The sequence below is a fragment of the Schistocerca nitens genome, chromosome 1 (genome assembly GCF_023898315.1).
Source record: "Schistocerca nitens isolate TAMUIC-IGC-003100 chromosome 1, iqSchNite1.1, whole genome shotgun sequence".
NCBI classification, from domain to species: domain Eukaryota; kingdom Metazoa; phylum Arthropoda; class Insecta; order Orthoptera; family Acrididae; genus Schistocerca; species Schistocerca nitens.
Genome location: NC_064614.1, coordinates 292283666 through 292306839, shown reverse-complemented (window position 1 = coordinate 292306839; position 23174 = coordinate 292283666). Strand labels below are relative to the sequence as shown.

General features: G+C 43.5%; 1 protein-coding gene across 1 annotated transcript in view; it reads right to left on the bottom strand.

Annotated features, from left to right (window-relative positions):
- Positions 1-7424: 7424 nt before the first annotated feature.
- Positions 7425-23174, bottom strand: part of LOC126248245 (putative tyramine receptor 2) — an 85817-nt gene continuing 70067 nt past the window's right edge. Inside the window, exons 4-5 of the mRNA XM_049949097.1 lie at positions 16137-16416; positions 7425-9687 (exon numbers count right to left, since the gene is read on the bottom strand). Coding sequence (XP_049805054.1) covers positions 9278-9687; positions 16137-16416 — 690 coding nt within the window. The 3' untranslated portion in view covers positions 7425-9277. The remainder of the gene's footprint in view (positions 9688-16136; positions 16417-23174) is intronic.

Genomic DNA, 23174 nt, shown 5'->3' with positions numbered 1-23174 from the left:
ACACACATACTACTGTATTAGCAGCTGCCAATAAGTGTTACATAAATCAAATAGTTCCCGTTAATTCCCAAGTGTTTCTGCATTTCATAACATATTTTGTATGGGATATTTCTGCAAATAACTGTGTAGGCTGAAAACAGAGTTAAGGATCTATTTGATGTGTCAGTTCATTCAGATAGATAGTGTAACGTTCAAACATTCGCCACCCCTATGAGACATTACGTTAATGTCGAGTCATGTCGCAATTAGCCTTGTTAATGGTGTCGATCTGATGTGGAAGAGATGCCAAAAGCTTCTTCAGGTATGCCACATGCAGCAGAATGCAATTAATTGACGGTAACATCCAGAGATCTACCAGTTTGAGGGATTTTGATTGTTACATTTCACTGGCCGTTTCATGTAACCCCAGGCACACTCGTTGTTCCACATTGTCCCAGGCATTTTTATGTGATTGTTGTCAGGTTATTTAGTGCGCCGGTCGAGTTGCCAACGGGGATACTGATATAAAGTCATGCCTAGTGAGACCACATTACGAGGGCTGATGAACAAAGACAGACCGCCTTTTTTTCATAAATGTTTAGTACTCCATTTCAGTGGTTACATTATATTTTTCAAAGTACTCCCCTCCAACGAGAATAGGTTTTATAGAGTCCTAGGACACATGACGCAGGTCATTTATCAGTCAGATCCTTGAAAATCGACTCACTTTTCTTGAGCACTGCTTCAGATTCCTCAAATCGAATTTCCTGAAGCTTTGCGTTTAGTGATGGGTATAAAAAATCACAGAGTGCAAGGTCGGAGCTATAAGGCGGATGTGGTACGCAGATAATGTTGAACTCATCTAGAAACGGGATGACGTGATCTGCGACGTGACGCAGTGCATTGCCGTGATGACGTCGTCAACCAGTCTCTGAAAGATGTGATCGTTTGTTTGCAGTGTACTTCCTCAGTTTAGCCAATACTGCTGTGTAGTATGCTGCTATAGCAGTAGTGTGAGAGGGAACTATATGGTGATAAATCATTCCACGACAGTCAGAAAAAGTGATAACCATCGCTTTCCCTGCAGACCGAACAACTTTCTTTTCTTTTTTGTGGTGGTGAATATGGTGATTTCCACGCTGTGCTGGGTCTTTTTCCATCAGAATCATAAAGATGCAGCCAAGACTCATCACCGGTTATACACTCCTGGAAATTGAAATAAGAACACCGTGAATTCATTGTCCCAGGAAGGGGAAACTTTATTGACACATTCCTGGGGTCAGATACACCACATGATCACACTGACAGAACCACAGGCACATAGACACAGGCAACAGAGCATGCACAATGTCGGCACTAGTACAGTGTATATCCACCTTTCGCAGCAATGCAGGCTGCTATTCTCCCATGGAGACGATCGTAGAGATGCTGAATCTAGTCCTGTGGAACGGCTTGCCATGCCATTTCCACCTGGCGCCTCAGTTGGACCAGCGTTCGTGCTGGACGTGCAGACCGCGTGAGACGACGCTTCATCCAGTCCCAAACATGCTCAATGGGGGACACATCCGGAGATCTTGCTGGCCAGGGTAGTTGACTTACACCTTCTAGAGCACGTTGGGTGGCACGGGGTACATGCGGACGTGCATTGTCCTGTTGGAACAGCAAGTTCCCTTGCCGGTCTAGGAATGGTAGAACGAAGGGTTCGATGACGGTTTGGATGTACCGTGCACTATTCAGTGTCCCCTCGACGATCACCAGTGGTGTACGGCCAGTGTAGGAGATCGCCCCCCACACCATGATGCCGGGTGTTGGCCCTGTGTGCCTCGGTCGTATGCAGTCCTGATTGTGGCACTCACCTGCACGGCGTCAAACACGCATACGACCATCATTGGCACCAAGGCAGAAGCGACTCTCATCGCTGAAGATGACACGTCTCCATTCGTCCCTCCATTCACGCCTGTCGCGACACCACTGGAGGCGGGCTGCACGATGTTGGGGCGTGAGCGGAAGACGGCCTAACGGTGTGCGGGACCGTAGCCCAGCTTCATGGAGACGGTTGCGAATGGTCCTCGCCGATACCCCAGGAGCAACAGTGTCCCTAATTTGCTGGGAAGTGGCGGTGCAGTCCCCTACGGCACTGCGTAGGATCCTACGGTCTTGGCGTGCATCCGTGCGTCGCTGCGGTCCGGTCCCAGGTCGACGGGCACGTGCACCTTCCGCCGACCACTGGCGACAACATCGATGTACTGTGGAGACCTCACGCCCCACGTGTTGAGCAATTCGGCGGTACGTCCACCCGGCCTCCCGCATGCCCACTATACGCCCTCGCTCAAAGTCCGTCAACTGCACATACGGTTCACGTCCACGCTGTCGCGGCATGCTACCAGTGTTAAAGACTGCGATGGAGCTCCGTATGCCACGGCAAACTGGCTGACACTGACGGCGGCGGTGCACAAATGCTGCGCAGCTAGCGCCATTCGACAGTCAACACCGCGGGTCCTGGTGTGTCCGCTGTGCCGTGCGTGTGATCATTGCTTGTACAGCCCTCTCGCAGTGTCCGGAGCAAGTATGGTGGGTCTGACACGCCGGTGTCAATGTGTTCTTTTTTCCATTTCCAGGAGTGTAGCATTCATTGCAGATTCAGTCCGCGTTCATACACCAACAAATCGGGCAAGTTCACTCATGGTGTCATCATGACCACGTCCAAAAACACGTCTCCCCGTCGACTCACCTTATCGCGCTGATTTCATACAACTATTGGCACATACACACCATTTCACAGCCATAGCTGACATCTGCAGGAGGGTTGGGGTCACATGACCGGCCAGTACTTGACCTACACTATTCGCAATGCTCCATAGCAAGCAGATTACTCTTTTAATGGGGTGATTAATTTTATTAGGTGATCTTATTTCTACGTTGTGTGTGCCATGTCGGCCCTTATCGATTGTCACATCGAGGGGCAATGACCTTCAGTTTACGAAGTTCCGGAGGTTCTCCGGTGCGGTGATCGGCAGGCGAGAGACGTGGTCGTTGATTGCCGAGCTGGAAGCGTGTTGGGCGAGGCGTTGCTGGTGTGCCGAGAGAATTGGCCTGGAACAGGTGGTGTGCTATGCGTCCTGCTCAAGCAGTGTTACTGCAGAAGTATCAGGGCTTGATTAGAAAACGTGAAAATTGCATGTTGTGGCCATGTAAGCACGTACTAACCCCTATGTGCATGTGCATGTGCAGGTATGATTGTACTGTGCCTCTGATTAAGTTTACTGAAGAAGCTACTTGGAACGGGTCACCGCTTTTTGCCACGGTCTGTCTCTTGTGGAATACCGAGTACTGTTTGTGGTTCGGAGACAAGGCGCTGAAGTTAATAATGGACAGTCCTTTGCAATGAGTCAATTTTATTTTTAAAGAAACAATAGAAGCCTTCTTATAAGGCGCCAAAATAATAGACTGGTGTTTCTCTAACTGTTTTCGTAGCAGTCTGGCGCTACTGAAAAATGTTCAAATGTGTGTGAAATCTTATGGGACGTAACTGCTAAGGTCATCAGTCCCTAAGCTTACACACAACTTAACCTAAAATATCGTAAGGACAAACACACCCATTCATGCCCGAGGGAGACCTCGAACCTCCGCCGGGCCCAGGCGCATAGTCCATGACTGCAGCGCCTCAGACAGCTCGGCTAATCCCGCGCGGCGGCGCTACTGACATCGTTACGGTCGCTTACATATTATTTGTTCAGCTGATGATATTTTATTGTATCCTGTGTTACATGTAACTGTTGCAAGTTAATGAAACCATTGTCTAAGCGATACGGCCTGTGCGGATTAACTCCACGTAGAGTTGCTTCAGTAAACGGCAAACTTTCTATGTACACGTTCTGGGCTGCTGAATTACTGGACAGGATAGCGGTAGTTTTTGACGCTAGTTGCAACAGAAGGAAAGCATTATTTTGTATTCATTATAGACTTCTCCATTTCTGTAAAAGATGCTGTAATAGGGCGTTCATCTACTGGGTTCAAACGTGGATCGAAGAGCGACTGGGTTTCATGATTATGGTTTGTTCTATAAGAGGGATAAATCAAGGCGATCATTGTAAGAGTATGAATGCGTGATTTGTGTTCTTTCTGACATATCGGGAAGAAAGGTATCACACGGAATCCGCATCTGTGATACAAGTTATGTAACTTTAAGGTGGAGGCAGTAGAAAGGAAAGGAAGTAACTATTGATGTCACCTGCGTCGGAACCAGCGGCGACGAGTGAAAATGTGTGGAGGACCAGAACTCGAATCCGTGATCTCCTGCTTATTGGGCAGTTGCGTCAGCCACTGCGCCATCCGGACCCAATGTCGATCGCAGCTGCTCGGACTGTCTCGTGACGCCTCTCGACCGACCCACACTCCTACCTAGTGTCGATACTCAGGTACGTCTGATCTTCTGTGGGAATCTCAAAGTAGTGAGCATCGTGGACGGTGACAGGGGATGTGGATAGGTGGCTCTAGGTGGAAGTGCGGGTCGGCCGAGGGACGTGCCGAGGTGATACGAGAAACTGCGGTAAACATGGTGTCCTGGTGGCGCAGTGGTTAACGCAGCTGTCTAGTAAGCAAGATACGCCAGCTTCGAGTATTGGTCCACGTGACGTCCCCTCTCCCCTTTTGTTGTCGCTGAGCCGCTACTGCTCCAGCTCGGTCGGTGGAATGGAGACGCGACGCTCAGTCGGATAACATGGAACAGCACTTGAAAATCTCTAAAGAAAATTGTTCCTCGCTTAATGTATGAAAGTCCGTTTGCGAGTCCGCACAGTCTTCTCAGCGATGCGAGCTGCTGATTTTAATTGTCTGTTATGGTTTTATGATGATTTGCTGTGCCCGGTTAGTTAGTTATTGCAGTATTGAGTGAATCATTCACCACCGGCGTCGTTTCACACCACTGAAGCCAGGAAAGATTCATTTGCGGTTCAGTATCAGTAGTTGTTGTTACGTTGCTAGGCAGAATTGTTCACTACGGCACGACGCAAATCCAGAGATAATCTATAATGCTATCCTGCTTTCATGCGCCGTAATATTACATCAGCAAAGCACTCCTTTCAATGCTCAATGTTCATCAAGTCACTCTTTCAATTACCATGTTCACAGTTAATTAATTTTGTTCATCAACTATCACACAGTTCAATTAATGATGGAGCCAACACGCGAAACTTCCATTACTGACGATCAATTTTTATTGTTCCTTCTTATCAGTTAGTTTATAATCATCACACCACACGCACACCGTTGGATCAGATCAGTTACAATTCTTTTCCGTTCGGTGATCGCGACAATTACGACAAATTTTTACAATCGGCGTATTTGTATTATCTACATGTGGACATATTAATGTTTCCTACTCGAGGCTAATCAAGTATCGCAGTCTTCAATACTACGTCCATTCTTCTTTGTAACTGTTCACTTTGATGAAAGCGGAGTTCAACAATAATATCTCCAATAATTAAAGTTAATTAACTCGTCGTACACCATCAGAATATTACTTCAGTTCAAGTTCTCGAGCCAGAATACCTGAGAACAAAGTCCGCGCATCTCTATTACGCAGTAGTACTTTTTTTAATGCATACAATCTCGTAGCGTTCCGTCTGTAATACTATAACAAACGGTGCTCTCTCACGACTTGATAGCAAGCAAGCTAGCAAGCGACTAACATTTCCATGATCGAGCATTGTAGACGCATTGAATTTCCTTTTCGGCGCGTTTACAATTCTCTTTCACAATAAATGTTATCTCTGACCGACATATTACTTTGGACTTAACTTTTGTCGTACAGGTTTGCAGTTATTACTGAGATTTTTGATAGCTAATTAAAAATAACCTTTCTTTCTTTCTACCTTTATATCATGACATACTCAGTAATTAATGAAATTGGTCTTCATCAATACTTTAAGGTGTTATATTATTGTCAAAGTTGTTGTACCTGTCAGGATAACACTGTTCCCTACTTTAAATTATCATGACATTCTTATTTGGGTTTTCGGGTTTGTTGGGGTGGTACATCCACCACACATTTTCACTTGTTGGCACTGATTCCGCGTAGAGTCCCGATGCAGCTGACATCATTAGTTCCTTCCTTTTCCTTTTCTTTCTCCTCCCTCCACCTTCTATTTACATAGCAAGATGATTGTATTATGCTTTTATAAAAGTAATAATTTTGGATTTTACATTTGTTGCTTTTAGATAATCTTGTGTTAATCATGTCGTGTTAAGTCTTTGAAACTGTTTTTTCCCTTGTTTCCTTTTATAAGATTTTGCTGCAACAGGTCTAGGTCTGTAAGTGGCCATGATGGTAAATTAAATTTTATTAGCTTTATCATGTTAGTTATTCTTATATTAACTGGCAGGCATTACGTTGTACGAGTTACGCTATTTATACCTTGGGTCACTGATGTGGAATTTGATGATCAATAAATTTGACCTTGTATTGTACACCCAGTCAATCCACGGCACGAGTAATTATTTTGGGCCCAGTTCCCTGATTCCATAACATAGGTAAGTAAACGTTATCACTATTCACATGTTGTTTTCGCACTAGCAGGCTGTAAGAGGTCCATGACTAAGGAAATTATTTCTAGCGCACTCGAGCAGATGTAGCTTGGATGGATTGCTCACGTGCTGCCTGCGATATTTAAGCTACAATAGAATCGCAAGACCAGGGAGCGGTGTCGGCAGCAGCAGTAGTGGTAGTAGCTCGCAGTCGGGCGGTTGGGTCAGGTCGCTCTTAGAGAGCAGTTGTTTAGTTGTACAGCTCACAGAGAGCACTTGTGTCCTGTATGGAATTACGAAGGCCGGTCGTGGACAACGATGGCGGTGCCTGAGAGATGTAGTATAAGATAAAAGCAAAAATTATTATTTATTTATTGCCATGCGCATATGTAATTTGCAACAACTCATTTTGTACTATTCTTATATCAAAGTCACATGTCAATAATTTTCAATAATTTTTCAATAATAATCTTTCTTATAAAGATAACTTCTGACAGTCACTCCATCTGAATTTAAAGTTTTTAGTAATTTCTCCTATCCATAGTCATGCTAATCATCGTAAATAAAATCGGTTGTTTTTCATACATAACAAAATGTAGTGGCCAGCATTGTAATGGGCTGTGCCAGAAAAATTTCTTGTATGAGCAGATATACACGCGTTATCCGGCGACTTCATTGAGGTAAGAATCTTCAGTTTATTCAGAATGACTTTTCGGGGCCATGACGCAGCATTGCTGACGTGTAGAATTTCCAATTTAGATTCACAGTCAGTTAATTATTGAAAGGTTATATATATGAGTCACAATTTTATTGAGAGGTTAGTCACAATTTTATTGGGAGGTTACGGAAATAATCTGTTGGGAGGTTACAAGGCAAAGGGTCTGAAAATGGAATGGAGAATGGTAGTAAAACAACGTAGCTGTAACAGGAAATCTCATTTATTAAACTTATCAATATCATGAAAGAGCATCATTAGCTGTAGGCAAGTGGGGTCGCCAAGAGTTTGGGGGCGGGGCGAGTGGACTGGCAGCCCCTGGGGGGGCGGATGGGCTCAGTTACGCCATCCCCAAGGGCGATCGGCCCACGTCAGCTGAGGACGAGTATAATCAGACACACTTGTACTCCTCCAGGAGTTGCACACTCAATGTGTACATACTTAACAAACCGACAAAGATATCACGTTCATTTTAGGAACTAATGAGCTAATTTACTCTACTGTGGTGTAGGTGGGAGATTTTTCATAAGCTTCCACAAATAGTTTGTGGGCGTGTCTCGTTTAGAAAGCGGCAGATACATAGAGCGAATTACAGGATGTTCTTACACAGTTAACAGTTTTACAGACTGTGAGCAAAGACGTCATTGAGCGTTTTCCATTAAGACTGTAGTATGTCAACAGTATTCACAAGTCTACAGATTATGAAAAATCGATACTGAAATGTATAAGTTATTGACTAATAAAGTGATGGTCTTGCAAGACCACCAGAATGTACATATCTTACAGAAATTGCGGTTACTGTACATCTATGAACATATCCATTAGTGTCATGATATCGTATCAGAGAAACCAGATTACGGCGAAGGCCGTCACTCTTAAGTACAACTGTGAGAGATCTACTTATAACTTGTACTACAGCTCGTGACTAGGCCTTCCCATCATGTATATCAGGACCCTGAACTTGTGAAGTATATAGTTTACAATATACATAAAAATTTACATATTTTTACAAATAAAACTAGTAGTTATACTTTACAACAGTCAGTTTAGTATGTACAGAGGACTGAATGTCAGTCAGTCTCCCAATCTGCCTCATATCTACAATACGAAATACGCAGATATTTGTAATGAAAAATTAGTCTTAGTACAGTAGAAAAAATTACAAGACGCTATGGCATAATGAGATACTCCAAAAAGTTTTTTATGTACATAAATAATACGATCCTAATATATATTATTAAAATACATTTGAAATAAAAATCTACCTTTAAAAAAATCTGCGTTTATTACACGAATCTCTTCAATACCACAATGTAAATTTGGAGGTGGCAAGCTGAAACAATGGCAGGTAGGAATAAAGGAGCTTGAGCTACGAGAAATGTGTCTGTTCCCGTATATTCTGGAACTAAATTTATCATAAATTAATTATCTTTCCAGTTAGCTATGATATTCTGACATCAGACGCAGCCTCAGACATCGAGGTGAAGTTGTTAGAAAAATGCTTGTGAAGACTGTATTTTTATCTCTGTATTTAGTGAGAGAAACCCATGTGTTGGAGGAGAACTGCTGATGACAGTACGATCGCCGATGCTGAAAGCCTCTTTCGAGAGTGACTTCTGAGGCAAAACTTTTGAGAGTTGTTTCAGTTACCATTGCTGTTAAATGTTCTCTTTCAAGGAACGAAGCCAGTTTTCGTTAGGTGACTGCTGAGTTTGTCCTTCTTAGTTAAATGGTATGAGTGTCACACTAATACACGAAATACTGAAGTACGTATAACTTCATATCATCATGAAAGTCAAAGTGTTCCAGGATTAGTATCAATCATGAGCAGGCCGTACGCTTAACTTCACCACAATCAACGTTCCATAGGTACATCAGAATCCCAAAATGGAGTTTTTCTGATTTTCCAACATCTTTATAACGTACGTTTCGAAATTTGGAAAATACTACAGGTTTAGAACACAGCCATTGTGAAGTCAACGAGTACTTCACTTCACACGATTAACACACATCTATATATCATCATCACAGCAAAGCTTTTGAAACTGCACCAGTAATTCATGTCTTGAAATGGAGCAGTTTTTTGAAAGCGCGACGGAAGTCGAGGTTGAAGATGGTGTAGATTATAGGGTTGAGTGCAGAGTTGACGTAGCCGAGCCACGTTATGAAGTTGCCGAGCTTGGGCGAGGGCTTGCAGCTGGGGTTGCAGAAAGGGACGATGACGTACATGAGGAAGAAGGGCAGCCAGCAGACGACGAAGACGCCCATGATGATGCCCAGAGTGCGCGCGGCTCTGCGCTCCTTGGACAGCGAGATTCGCTGCTTCTCCTCGATGAACTGGTACACCGGCATCGACTTGGGCTGGACCGGCGTCGGCGGCGCCGTGCTGCCCTTCTGGCTGGCCGTGCGCGACCGCGGGGAGTCCGTTGCCGCCGTCGTGGTCGTCGTGGTCGTCGTGGTCGTCGTGCCTGCACACACACCACAGACGTTGATCTTGATAACGGAAACACGACACAATACAGCTTTTGTCGGCATATAAAAGCTTTCGACAAGGCAAAACGGTGCTAAATGCTCGAAATTCTGAGAAAAATATCTGAGTGAGCTGTAGGAAAAGAATAATAAACTATAGTGATATAATGAATCGCCAAAGAAACTGATACATGCAAGCGTATTCAAATACAGAGTCATGTAAACAGGCAGAATACGTCGCTGCGGTTGGCAACGCCTGTATGAGACAACAAGTGTTTGCTGCAGTTGTTTGATCGGTTACTGCTGCTACTTTGTGTCGTTATCAAGATTTAAGTGAGTTTGAACGTGGTGTTATAGTCGGTCCACGAGCGATGGGACACAGCATCTCCAAGGTAGGGATGAAGTGGGGATTTTCCCGAACGATCATTTTACGCTGTACCGTGAATATCAGGAACCCGGTAAAACATCAAATCTCCGGCATCGCAGCCGCTGGAAAAAGATCCTGCAAGAACGGAACCAACGACGATTGAAGAGAATCGCTCAACGTGACAGAAGTGCAATCCTTCCACAAAGTGCTGCAGATTTCAATGCTGGGGCATCAACAAGTGTCGGTGAGCTAACCGTTCAAGGAAACATCATCGATATGTGCTTTCGGAGCTGAAGGCCTTCTCGCGTACCCTTGATGACTGCACGACACAAAGCTTTACGCCTCGCCTGGCCCCGTCAACTCCGACACTGGACTGTTGATGACTGGAGAAATGTTGCCGGTTTTTGCGTGTTTTTATTTTTTATTTTTCATATTTTCTTGTTTGGCTGACTGTTGTTGCAAATTCTGTCGAGCGGACGGACGTGCACGGGTATGGAGACAACCTCATGACTACAAGGACCCTGCATGTCAGCAGGGGCTGTTCAAGCTGGTGGGGGCTCTGTAATGGTGTGGGGCGTCAGCAGTTGGAGTGATATGGGGCCCCTGATACGTCTAGATAGGACACTGACAAGTGAAACGTACGTAAGAATCCTGTCTGATCCCGTGCATCCATTCATCTCCATTGTACATTGCTACAGACTTGGGCAATTCCAGCAGGAAAATGCAACACCCCGCAGGTCCAGAATTGCTACAGAGCGGTTCCAGGAACACTCTTCTGAGTTTGAACACTTCAGCTGGGCACCAAAATCTCCAGACATGAACATGACTGAGCATGTCTGAAATGCCTTGCAGCGTGCTGTTCAGAAGAGATCTCCATCCCCTTGTACTCTTACGGATTTATGTGCAGCCTTGCAGGATTCATGGTGTTAACTCCCTCCAGCACTACTTCACACATTAGTCGAGTCCATGACACGTCATGATGCAGCACTTCTGCGTGCTCGTGGGGGACCTACACGATATTAGGCAGGTGAACCAGTTTCTGTGGCTTTTCAGTCTATTATAAATGCTTTAGTAACTCTTCTACGTTTTCACGAGTGAACGGCCGGACGATATCCATTAAATTTGGCATTACATTGCTTGAACCTTGATGAAAAAGATAAGCTACTTCACAAACTACATATTACAAGATATTTATCGGTTTGGAGAATATTACGCAAATTAAGGAAAAATATTTACTCTTACAAAAATGTTATATACTCTTTCACTCTTGAACTTTATCACACTTGTGAAAATGATGTTACCGGTTGATACTTTCTATGTAATATGATTCAACGTAATCAATATAATGATTAGTCAATTCTCAACGGGTTTAATCCATATATCCATACGAATACCGGTATTATTAATTCAGAAAGTACTCATTTTATTACGTTTTCACGACTCTGCCGCTTAACCGATTCGGATGGTATTTGGTATGGATATACTTGTAGCTTGATCTCCGAGGGAGACCATAGATTGCTGTAGAAAAAAGTATCTTTTTGCGCGTTGTTAACATTTTTAAGTATGGTACACGCGAGTGGCATGCGGGTGACGTTGGCGCCATGGTGTCTATAGATTATTCCGTGACAGTGCAAATCCAATGTTATATTGTGTGCGTCGTTTATGACACTGATATACTTGACGAGCTTTGGTGGAAATACAACAACAAAACTGGATGGTAAGCCCGAGAACCATATTTCATACAATTACTACAAGTCTCATTTTGCGCATAGTTGAAACAGACCTCAAGCTGCGAAGATGCTCGAATCCAACAAACCTCACAGCAATCTCATGTCCGCCTGAACTTGGATGCAGAACGTCTAGCGCCTTCAGAGCTACAGAGACATTAGAACTTACACAAGACCGTCGCATTTTAGACGCTGAGCGTCACACGTCTCTTACAGCTTCCAAAACGCTTAAAGGCTCACAACGTCGGCGTCATTTAAAGGCTGTACGGCTAATAGAGAGACCTGCCTGTACATGTGGTTCGTGGAAAGCTTTTGGTGAGACTGCATTTGATTATTCTGTTAACTATGTTCATCATAAATTAGTCATCATAGGGGGATAGGACAAAACTACAGGCACGATGAGGCACTGGCATGTGTTGCTCAGGTGGTAAATTCTCACATCCACTACTAGGTGAGCCAGAGAAACACCTAAAGACTCTACCTCTGCACGAATGTAATGAATCTAATCAGTTTTTAATATAACTAGAAAATATAATGCATGCTCTCAGATTCGACATACAGAAATAAAATAGAAATACATTCGTTATGTGCCTATGTACCGGCACTGCATACATTTTTTAATCATACGTCTCCTCACCACTACATACACAGACATCTCGTAAAGCTACTAACTAGCTTACTCAGCACCACGCATCATCAAAAAAATTCTGATATGCGAACGAAGCAGCAGGCAACAGCTACTAAACGATATACAGAAAATCAAGGCGACCAAGCACGACTTGCTTGGATTGAATAGGGTGTAAGAAAGGAATGCAGCCTCTCGTCCATACTGTTCAATCTATACATCAAAGAAGCAGTGATGGGAAGGAAGTTCCAGAGTGCGATTAAAATTCATGATGAAAAGATATCAATGATGAGATTGTAGCTAACATGATGACATTGTTTTCCACAGTGAAAAAGAACTACAGGACCGGTTGAGGAGAATCAACAGTCTAATCAGTAAAGGATGTGGATTTAGGGTAAACCGAAGGAAGTCGACAGTAATGAGCAGTAGCAAAAACGAGGTTAGCTATAAAATTGACATCAAAATTGGAAACCATGAATTAGACCAGGGGGGGGGGGGGGGGTAAGAAACGACTAGCACAGGCAAGAGGGTATTCATTACCAACAGAAGGTTCCTGAGTCATCAGTCACCTTACTTGTTTGATGCAGCCAGTTTGCCGGATGGAGTCAAAACTCTGTCTTCCTATATATTTTTTACCCTCTGCAGCTCCCTCTAGTACCATGGAAGCTATTCCCTGATGTTTCGACAGATGCCCATCACCCTGTCCATTCTTCTTGTCAGTGTTTTCTGTATGTTCCTTTCCTTGCACGTTCTGTGGAGAACCTCCTAATTCCTTACTTTTTCAGCACACCTCATTTTCAAGATTCTTCTGTAGCACCACATCTCAAAGGCTTTGATTCTCTTCTGTTCCGATTTTGCCACGGTCTGCGTCTCACTGACACATGACGCTGTCCTCTAAACGTACATTCTCAGAAATTTCTTCCTCAAATTAAGACCTATATGTGATACTAGAAGCCATGAATGCCCTTTTTGTCAGTGTCAGTCTGCGTTTTATATCCTCCTTGCTTTGTTCGTCTAGCATTATTTTGCTGCCTGGGTAACAGAATTCCTTAACTTCAAACACATTGTGATTACCGATTCTGACGTCAAGTTTCTCGTTCTTCTCAATCACTTCGTCTCTGTTCGATTTACTATCATTCCATACTCTGTAATCATTAGACTGTTGCCGGCCGCGGTGGCCGTGCGGTTCTAGGCGCTGCAGTTCGGAACAGCAGGACTGCTACGGTCGCAGGTTCGAATACTCCCTCTGGCATGGATGTGTGTGATGTCCTTAGGTTAGTTAAGTTTAAGTAATTCTAAGTTCTAGGGCACTGATGACCTAAGATGTTAAGTCCCATAGTGATCAGAGCCATTAGACTGTTAATTCCTTTCACCACATCCTGTGGATGTAAAATGTGAAGAAATCGAAAAAGAAATGATAGTTGGAAGGAGAGAATCATCTACAAAAGTCAAAATAACCTTCGGTGAAATTAAAGAAAATGGCGGTAACACTAAGAGTGCAATGGGAATACCACTGTTAAATACAGAGGAGCGAGCGGATAGGTGGAAAGTGTACGTTGAAGGCATCTACAAGATTAGAATCAGAATTTAAATGAGCTGTGGAAGGTCAAATAAGGCAGAAGGGATATATAACATACCATCTGAAATTATAAAGTCATTCGCGGGAAGTTGCAACAAATGTACAATTCATGCAAAATGAATGAGTCTGGCGATATAGAATCAGACTTTCGGGAAAACATCATCCACACAGTTTCGAAGATTACACGAGCCGACGAGTACGACAGGCAGTTCTGGCGTTGCGGTTGATAATGGATGCAAGAATAAAGAAAATGCAGATACGTAAACTGGATCTGTCGACCGGAAAAGAAAGATAAACATTGGACAGTGTCAAAGGGTGCAAGATGTTCGAAATTCTGAGAAAAATTCGGATTATCTGTAGTGAGAGACGGGTAATGTACAATATGTACAAGAACCAAGAGGGAATAATACGGCTGGAAGGCAAAGAACAAAGTGCTCGGATGAAAAATGGTGTAATGGAGGGATGTGGTCTTTCACCCTTACTGTCAGTCTGCATATAGAAGAAACAACGAGCGAAAAAGAGGAAGATTCAAAAGTGGGATTAGAATTCAGGCTGAAAGGATATTAGTGATATGATTCGCTGATGACGAATTGATATCCTCAGTGGAAGTGAAAGAAGTCTACTGGTGACAGACATTAACAATATGAGGCAGAAATTTGTGAAAGTATACTTTTGGGGCATAGCACCGTGTGAGGCCCTAGGAAAACCGGAAAAGAAGAGCATCCAAGTGTCTGAATTTTGATGCTATGAAAAGGTGTTGGAAATTAGATAGGCCAATGAGATAGTTCTTCGTGGAATAGACGAAGAAAGGATCATACGGTAAACACTGACGGAATGATAGTACATGTATTAGGACATCAGGCAACAGCAACCCGTTGTGTTAGAGGACGCTTGCAAACACAGTAGAGGAAGACATAAATTTGGAATTCATCAGACATATAACTGAGGAGGAAGGATGTAAGTGCTGCTCTGAGATGGTTGGCACAGAAGAAGAATTCGTGGCGCGCCGTATCAAACCAGTCAGAAGATTGCTGACGTAAATGCGGCACTCTACTTTCTCTCATTGTCACTGGTACCATAACGAGAGAGATACTGTGATAACCATGATGCAAGGAGATAGACTTATGTGGAACGATAGAATACCATATTTTCAAACAGAAATCAGTAGAGAAATTAATTGCAAGATATAGTAGTAAGAAAATAGCTGCGGTTTTTGGAAACAACAGGGACGTCATAGGATGATAGCAACTTCACTGATAAATATGCCTTATTTCGAATGGTTCCAAGATAAACACTCATGAATGTTTAGTATCGAAAGTATAGTTATCCTCAAGCTGAGAATTCGTTCAACACCACAGTCATTTGATATGTAGAGTAGTAGTAGTAGTAGTAGTAGTAGTAGTAGTGGTGGTGGTGGTAGTTTTATTTGTACGTGAATCACTTTTATAATGATATTACACAGCGTTGACTCAGCCCGCAACGAATTCCTCCGCCAAACTTTTCTCCTCAGGGTACCACTTGTACCCTATGTCCTTCTTATTGTCAGAGTTTTCCACAAAATCCTTTCCTTTCTGATCCAGCGGAGTAACGTCTCACTTACTGTCTTATAATTACACCTAGTTTTCAACATACTACGATATCGCTACGTCTCAACCCCTCCGATTCTATTCTTTTCCGCGTTTCGGAACTCTGTAAGCAATGGGCAGCGAATGTTGGATACAAGGTTCCGATACTTTAGCGATAATATTTTAGTTATATGTTCTCCTGAAGATGTGGCTCTTACTGGCATGAAACCGGTAGTAATCTAAAATTAAGGATTAATAACCAAAATGATTTTAGGTTGTCAGAAATGGTGGATACGTCAAACCTGTAGCGAAAAATCTGCGAACATGAAGTAGGAACTGTCGCAAATTTAATTAACAGAATGTATCTACAACTTTTTCGTTTGAAGTACACATTTATATCTCCTCTCAGAATATCAATGTAGTTTCTGGGGAACCAGTGTAGTTCACCTGTCGTGAAAATTGGAAATTTCTGCAAGACCCAATTTTGAAAACTGCGACCAGAGCTACTCCTTCTACATATGTGCGAGTTGTATCGGAATGGGATCGGATTTTGCGATACAATCTTGATCCTTCGGCGGTACTCACACGTGTAGCCATCCTCGGCCATGTGGTTCTTGGCGATAGGCCCCATGCTGACGCTGTTGTCGGTGACGGAATCCTCGGCCACCATTGAGGGTGCCAGGAAGCGTCCCTCCTCGGCGGCCTGGTCCTTTTTCTTGGACTTCTTCTTCGTCTTGCGCCTCTTCTCCTTCGACGAGGGCGCGGGCGCGGGCGGAGGCGGCGGCAGATCGTTGTGGTTGGTTTCGCTGCTCACCGACTCCTGGTCGTGCGACGGCACGGTCGCCGTCACTGCCTGTGCAGCCATCTGTAGAAAATACGAATAGGAAGGAGTCAGTGGTCATATACGTGATCTTGGCCTTCATTGGAAACTGATTATCGTTTGGACTACGACTGTGGTTTAGTTTTACAGTATTTAACAAGCAGTAACAAAAAATGTTGCGACGTAAAAATACATGGGTGCTCACATTTCAAGAACAGTGGCCGTGTGAGAGATTTCACTTTCTAAAGTCTTCTCAATAATAAGGTCAATATAGACGAAGCATAAGCTACGGGAGGAACAGAAAGGACGTCGACCGCGTCCTTTGGAAAAGAACAGTTCCGGTATTCGTTTTAGAAGAGCAAGAGAAAGCAGGGAAAAACTAAATTTTGGCTACAGTTCGGGATTTTAAATGTTGTTTTCTTCACTATGTGGCTGTTGTCTTCCCCACTGCCTTGGCGAGCAGTAGATAACATGAGGATAAGCCACAAACTGCGTAGTACTGTCTTCAAGAATAGAAACGTGTCTTCGATGTTTAGGCATCAGACAGTTTAGACTATCAATGAGCGATATTGATGAATGATTCAGTTGGTTGGCAAACATTGTAGCTGTTTTCCACATGAGCCACTTGACGTGCTGACCCTCTTTTGACGCTGCTCTCAAAGAGAATACAATGGTGCCGAAATAGTTCTGTTAACGCCTGTTTATCAGATATGCCAAACTATAGTACATCACATCTATCCAGTGGCACACTGCTTAAGCTGTTTTCCATATGTGTAAACCCTCGCGAGACAGTATCAAACAGGTGCTCCTCAACTTATAAATTGTTTCTTTATTCTGATATGAGCTTAGTACCCGGCGTTATCCGGGTATGCATTTATTTCAATCTTCTATTAGTCCTTCTCCTCCACCCTCCTCTCTCTGTATAACTCCTCCTCCCCTTTCTGTCCATCTTCTGCTGTCCTCTCTATCCTTCCTCTCCACTCCCCCCCCCCCCCCCTCCTCTGTCGGTCTTCATGAATAAGTGGTGAAAATTGTTGCTTCCTCACCGTGTGGCAACTATTTTAGGTACTGTATCCATATTGATTTCTTTTAATATGTTTAAGGGCGTTGACAACCTAATTGTTGAATGTCCTTTAAGTCCAGACACACACACACACACACACACACACACACACACACACGTGCGCGCGCATGCACGCACCTACCTGCGTCCATCTCCTCCTTGTCCCTCGCTGTCTATCTCCATCCCTCTCCATGTTATTTCGCTCATCCCAATAGGAGGATAGTTGTCCTTAACCCTATAGTATTCCTTTCCAGATTGTAACTACTATGTGTACCAAGTTTGGATGAGATCGTTCCAGGGATTTAGAAGTACATATATTTTTCACCTACATATCCAGCGAATTTCACCCTGCTAAATATTTATGACATCATATCTTCTGAACTATGTGTTGTACAATGATATAATTTCTCTGCTTCATTCAGTAGTACATATGAATAATGCCTAAAAATGTGTCGTTAACACTTTGATAGTTTAGACGAAATAAATTAAAAGTTCATGCTTCAAGCGAGAGTTTTACTGCATGGACAGCGAAAATGTAATAAATGATAAACTTTTTTCATATCACCATTTTATGGGTGTCGTCAGCGAAATTAAGTTTCGTTATTGTTTGATATTATGTGTAAAGTTTGAAGCAACTTTCTAAGCGGTCTCATTCTCAAATACTGGATGTTAAAGAATGGGTAACCTCTTTAATATCTAGGTGGTTCTTACCCTGAAAACGACGACTTACAGACGGTAAATGAGATGTATACCAAGGTTCGTTGAACTCAGCATAGTGGTTGAGGAGGAGACGTGGAACTTACACACATACATATAGAAATACGAGTACATACATACGTCCACTGAGGTTACAGAACTCATGGAATGCCTCCTAAGGTAGTGCGTGTACACACACACACACACACACACACACACATACGTGAAAATAAGTATGGATCCAGTCATTCGAGTTAGACAAAAATATTATGCACTCATCCATTCCTTAACTGTAGCTAACCTGACAGTCATTACCAAAATATGAAAGCTAAAACAGAGGTGAGAGCTTTTGAGAATCGTGAAGATAATGGAAGAATAAGTAACAGAGTCAACTTCGAATGTGGATCTGAGGCACGCTTTAATGAGTCAGATACTAGAATACCGATCTGGAACAGCGCATTAAAGTAAAAGTGGGTTCCACAGCTTTTGTTGCGCTATACACTGATGTCACAGAAGTCGTGAGATAGCGATATGCACGTATACTGTTGGCGGTAGTATCACGTAAACAAGGTACAAAAGGGCCGTGAATTGGCGGAACTGTCATTTTCACTCAGGTGATTTATGTGAACAGGTGTCCGACGTGATAATGGCTGCACAATGGTAAATAATAAACCCTGAACGCGGATTAGTAGTTGGAGCAAGACGCGTGGGAAATTACATTTCGAAAATCGTAGGGAATACACAGTGTCAAGAGTATGCCGAGAATACCAAATTTCAGGCATTACCTCTCACCACGACAACGCAGAGGCCGGCTACCTTCACTTAACGACCGAGAGCAACTACGTTCGAGTAGAGTTGTCAGTGCTAACAGACAAGCAACAGTGCGTGGAATAACAGCAGACATGAATGTGGGACGTACGACGAACGTATCCATTAGGACAGTGCAGCGAAATCTGGCGTAAATTATCTATGGCAGCAGAAGACCAACGCGAGTGCCTTTTCTGACAAAACGACATCGACTGCAGCGCCTCTCTTGGGTTCGTGACCATATTGATTGAGCGCTACACGACTGGTAAACCATGGAGTCTAGAGATGAGTCCCGATTTCGGTTGCCGAGAGCTGATAAGCTCGAGTGTGGCGCAGACCCCACGAAGCCATGGACTCACGAACGCAGAATGGCACTGTGCAAGCTGATGGTGGCTCGACAGTGGTGTGGGCCGTGTTTACATGGGATGGATTGGGTCCCTTGATCCAGCTGTAGCAACAATTGACTGGACATAGTTATATTCAGCTAAATGGAGAATATTTCTAATCATTCATGGTCTTCATGTTTCCAAAAAACGATGTAATTGTTATGGATGTCAATGCGCCATGTCACCGGGCCACAAATGTTCGCGATTGGCTTGAAGAAGATTCTGCGCAGTTCGAAAGAATGTTCTGGGCACCCAGATCGCGCGACATGAATTCCATCGAACATTTATTTGACACAATTGAGATCTCGGGTCGCGTACGAAATCCTGCACAGGTAACACTTTCGCAATTATGGACGGCTATAAAGACAGCATGGCTCAATACTTCTGCAGGGGACTTCCAGCGACTTGTTGAGTGCATGCCATGTCGAGTTCCTGTATTACGCTGGCGAAAAGGATACTTGATATGATGTTAAAAGGTATCCAATGAAGTAGGTCACTTGAGTCTATTGACGTGTTCACTGCCGTTAATATTTGCAAAGAAAAATACTAGGAAATTTCTTTAGCTACTACAGGAGGCATAAAATACGTGGCGAGCTGAAGCACTCAGTTGATCATAGGTAGAAGAACACTGAGAAGTGTGTAGGCAGTTGCTAGGTTAAGCAAATGGGATAGAACTTAAAAGTATCAGGAACGTTTTAGTCTGATACTCAGCTTTAGTTGTTAACATTATGGGAGTAAACTGTGTTCGTCGCATAAACGCGTTGAGAGATTCTAGTGCAAGCCTGTTTAAAATTGCACGATAACCTGTTGTCCCTTAAGTCACTACTGACAGGTGATAGATCAATTCCATGACCCCTCCAGCGCGATTAACACTCAGTGCGAAAAATTCAGTGTTAAACTCAGGGTCTATGACATTTAGGTGGCCACGAGAGGAAGGAATGTGTTTTCAAATGATGCTTGTAGCGCTCAATGTGACATGGAGTGCGCCTAAGGAAAGGATTCATGGGTATTAACAAATGTCAGGCAACGAACTGGCAACATTGTCACAAGAAAGAACACTGCTACATTTTTGAGAAAAACTGCAGTCAATGCACTAAGGCGAAGAAAACCCAAACATTGGTAAAAAGAGCATATTACCTAAATTCTTCTAGAGTCGTCTATTTCTCACTCCTCTGTGAAGTTGTTGCTACATGAGACTTTATCAAAATAACTTCGCAAATATTTTGATCATGTCGTTGTTTACTTATTTGAATAACACTGCGCCGCATCCTGCGTCAGTAAATGTCGGTAAGTATCGGGAAATCATTTTCAGTGTAATAGTTGAAATTAAAAAATTCGGTTTGTGATGAAGTTACGAAACAATCCCAAATTAAAGTCGAAAAGGAATGAGTTTGCATTATTACATACTTTTTAATCAATTGTTCCCATTAATGAGTAATTCATCATATTTGCCAGTTATTATGTGGCAACTCCTTCGCTCACAATCAGCAGTCCGCAGCTCGTGGTCGTGCGGTAGCGTTCTCGCTTCCCGCGCCCGGGTTTCCGGGTTCGATTCCCGGCGGGGTCAGGGATTATCTCTGCCTCGTGATGACTGGGTGTTGTGTGATGTCCTTAGGTTAGTTAGGTTTAAGTAGTTCTAAGTTCTAGGGGACTGATGACCATAGATGTTAAGTCCCATAGTGCTCAGAGCCATTTGAACCATTTGAACCACAATCAGCAGATACGCCAAATTACAGCAAACACTATAAATTTTCAAAGTTTTCAAGGAGATTTCAGAAATGTTCTTCATTGCTTTTATGGTTCTCCACTGCTAAGACTGAGTCACACTCAACGGAAATCTGTTCGTTGAATTAAAAGAATTAGGTGTTCGCTATCAGAAAACGTTTATAACATGTCAATCGCCGTGAAACACTTGCGTTACATTCGAACCATCCGGATACTTAGTGTCACTGGCTGGTTCAAATGGCTCTAAGCACTATGGGACTTAACATCTGAAATCATTAGTCCCCTAGAACTTAGAACTATTTAAACCTAACTAACCTAAGGACATCACACACATCCCTGCCCGAGGCAGGATTCGAACCTGCGACCGTAGCGGTCGCGCGGTTCCAGACTGAAACGCCTAGAACAGCTCGGGCACACCGTCCGGCACTTAGCACTATAACAAACTTTTGTTTTATACTTGTGGGCTAAATAGTATTTCATATTTCATAGTTTTCTTCATTACTACAAACTTTAGTTCACCGATCTGAAAGAACTGCATTAGAGCTACGGTGCAGTAGCTCCTGCAAATAGTTTATTAGTTACTATCTGATTATCAATCGGAATCAACCTTAATAAAGGTATCAGACTCATATTCAGTAGTGCTACATGGTTTTGAACGAGCAAGAATACTGTGTCATACTCTGTACCTCATCATCGAGAAAAACATTCGATAAAGTCTCAGGTAGGTGAATTAAAAAAAATTCTAAATAAAAAAACTTACCAGCTGCAATTCATCGTAAAGCTGCTGTTCACGATATTCCACGAATGAGGTAAAATAGAAATGAGCGTATGGCATCGTTGGCCAAGTGGTCCCATTCGGGGAAGTTCGTCCGCCAAATGCAAGTCTTATTTCATTCGACGCCACACTGGGCGACTAGCGCGCCGGTGATGACGATGAAATGATGATGAGGACAACACGACACCCAGTCCACGAGCGGAGACAATTTCCAATCCGGCCGGGAAACGCACCCGGACCCGCTTGCGTGGGAGGCGAGCACGTTTCCACCCAGCTAAGCAGGCGGACCATGAATGAGTTATCATACTAAGAGCGGAAAAGTTGAAATGTCTCTATCAGGCATCAGTTAAAACAGAAATACAGTGTGTCGGAGCAGAGAGGAAAAATGAAACCGGAAATGAATTAATATGAGAAACCTCTGTAACTTCACAACAAAAATAATAGGAATCCACAACACCACTAGGAGACGTAGGAAGGTGGAGAAAAGTCGCCATTATTTCCTCTTCTCTGGCGACCTCTTCATCTCGGCACAACCCTTACATTTGTTGAATATATTCCAATTTCCATCTCACTCTCCAATTTCAACCCCTTAGGATCCCCTGTCGGGCAGTGGTATTTATTCCCTGACAACTGAAACATGTACTGTCACCATATGCTTATTCCTAGTTAGTGTTTTCCACAATACATTTATCGCGTTTAACATTGCGTGGTAAACCTTATCGTTTCTTGTAATGTTAGTCCACTTAGCTCAATGGTCATAAAAGAGTCAGTGAAATGAAAACGGGACAGGCTATATAATGAGTATGGCACGGACGTTGGTATAAAAGTGCCCTCTTTTGGAAATAAGGAAAGACCTGCGCTATCGTTCACCGTTGTGCCACTTCTCTTAGACATGTTCGGCCTGAGGCTAACGTGTCGTGTGTGCGTCCGACTTCACTATGGAGGCCTGGGAAGACGAGCAGTGCTGTTTTAGACAGTGGAAGGAGTGTCAGAAAGTGAATATCACGCCGAATGTCTGGTGCGTATGGCGAATATAATGTATCATATGCGCATGTGTCTGCTTGGAAAAAACGATTCCGGGTAGGTCGGGTGTCACTGAATGTCATTGAAAGAGCAGTGTGCCAGGACACGCTTCTCGTGTCAGTACATTTTCTGTCACTGCTGCGGTAGATGCTGCCGTTAGAAATAACGACGGTGGACGGTGGAAGACTTCCGGCTCGTGTTTGGTGTCAGTCGCGGTACAGTTCACGTCGTCATGACAGAGCATCTGAAGTTCCGGAAAATTTGTGTACATTGGGTACCCGGCAACCTGATGGAGGAGCAGTAGTTGAACAAAACAGCGACATCACTC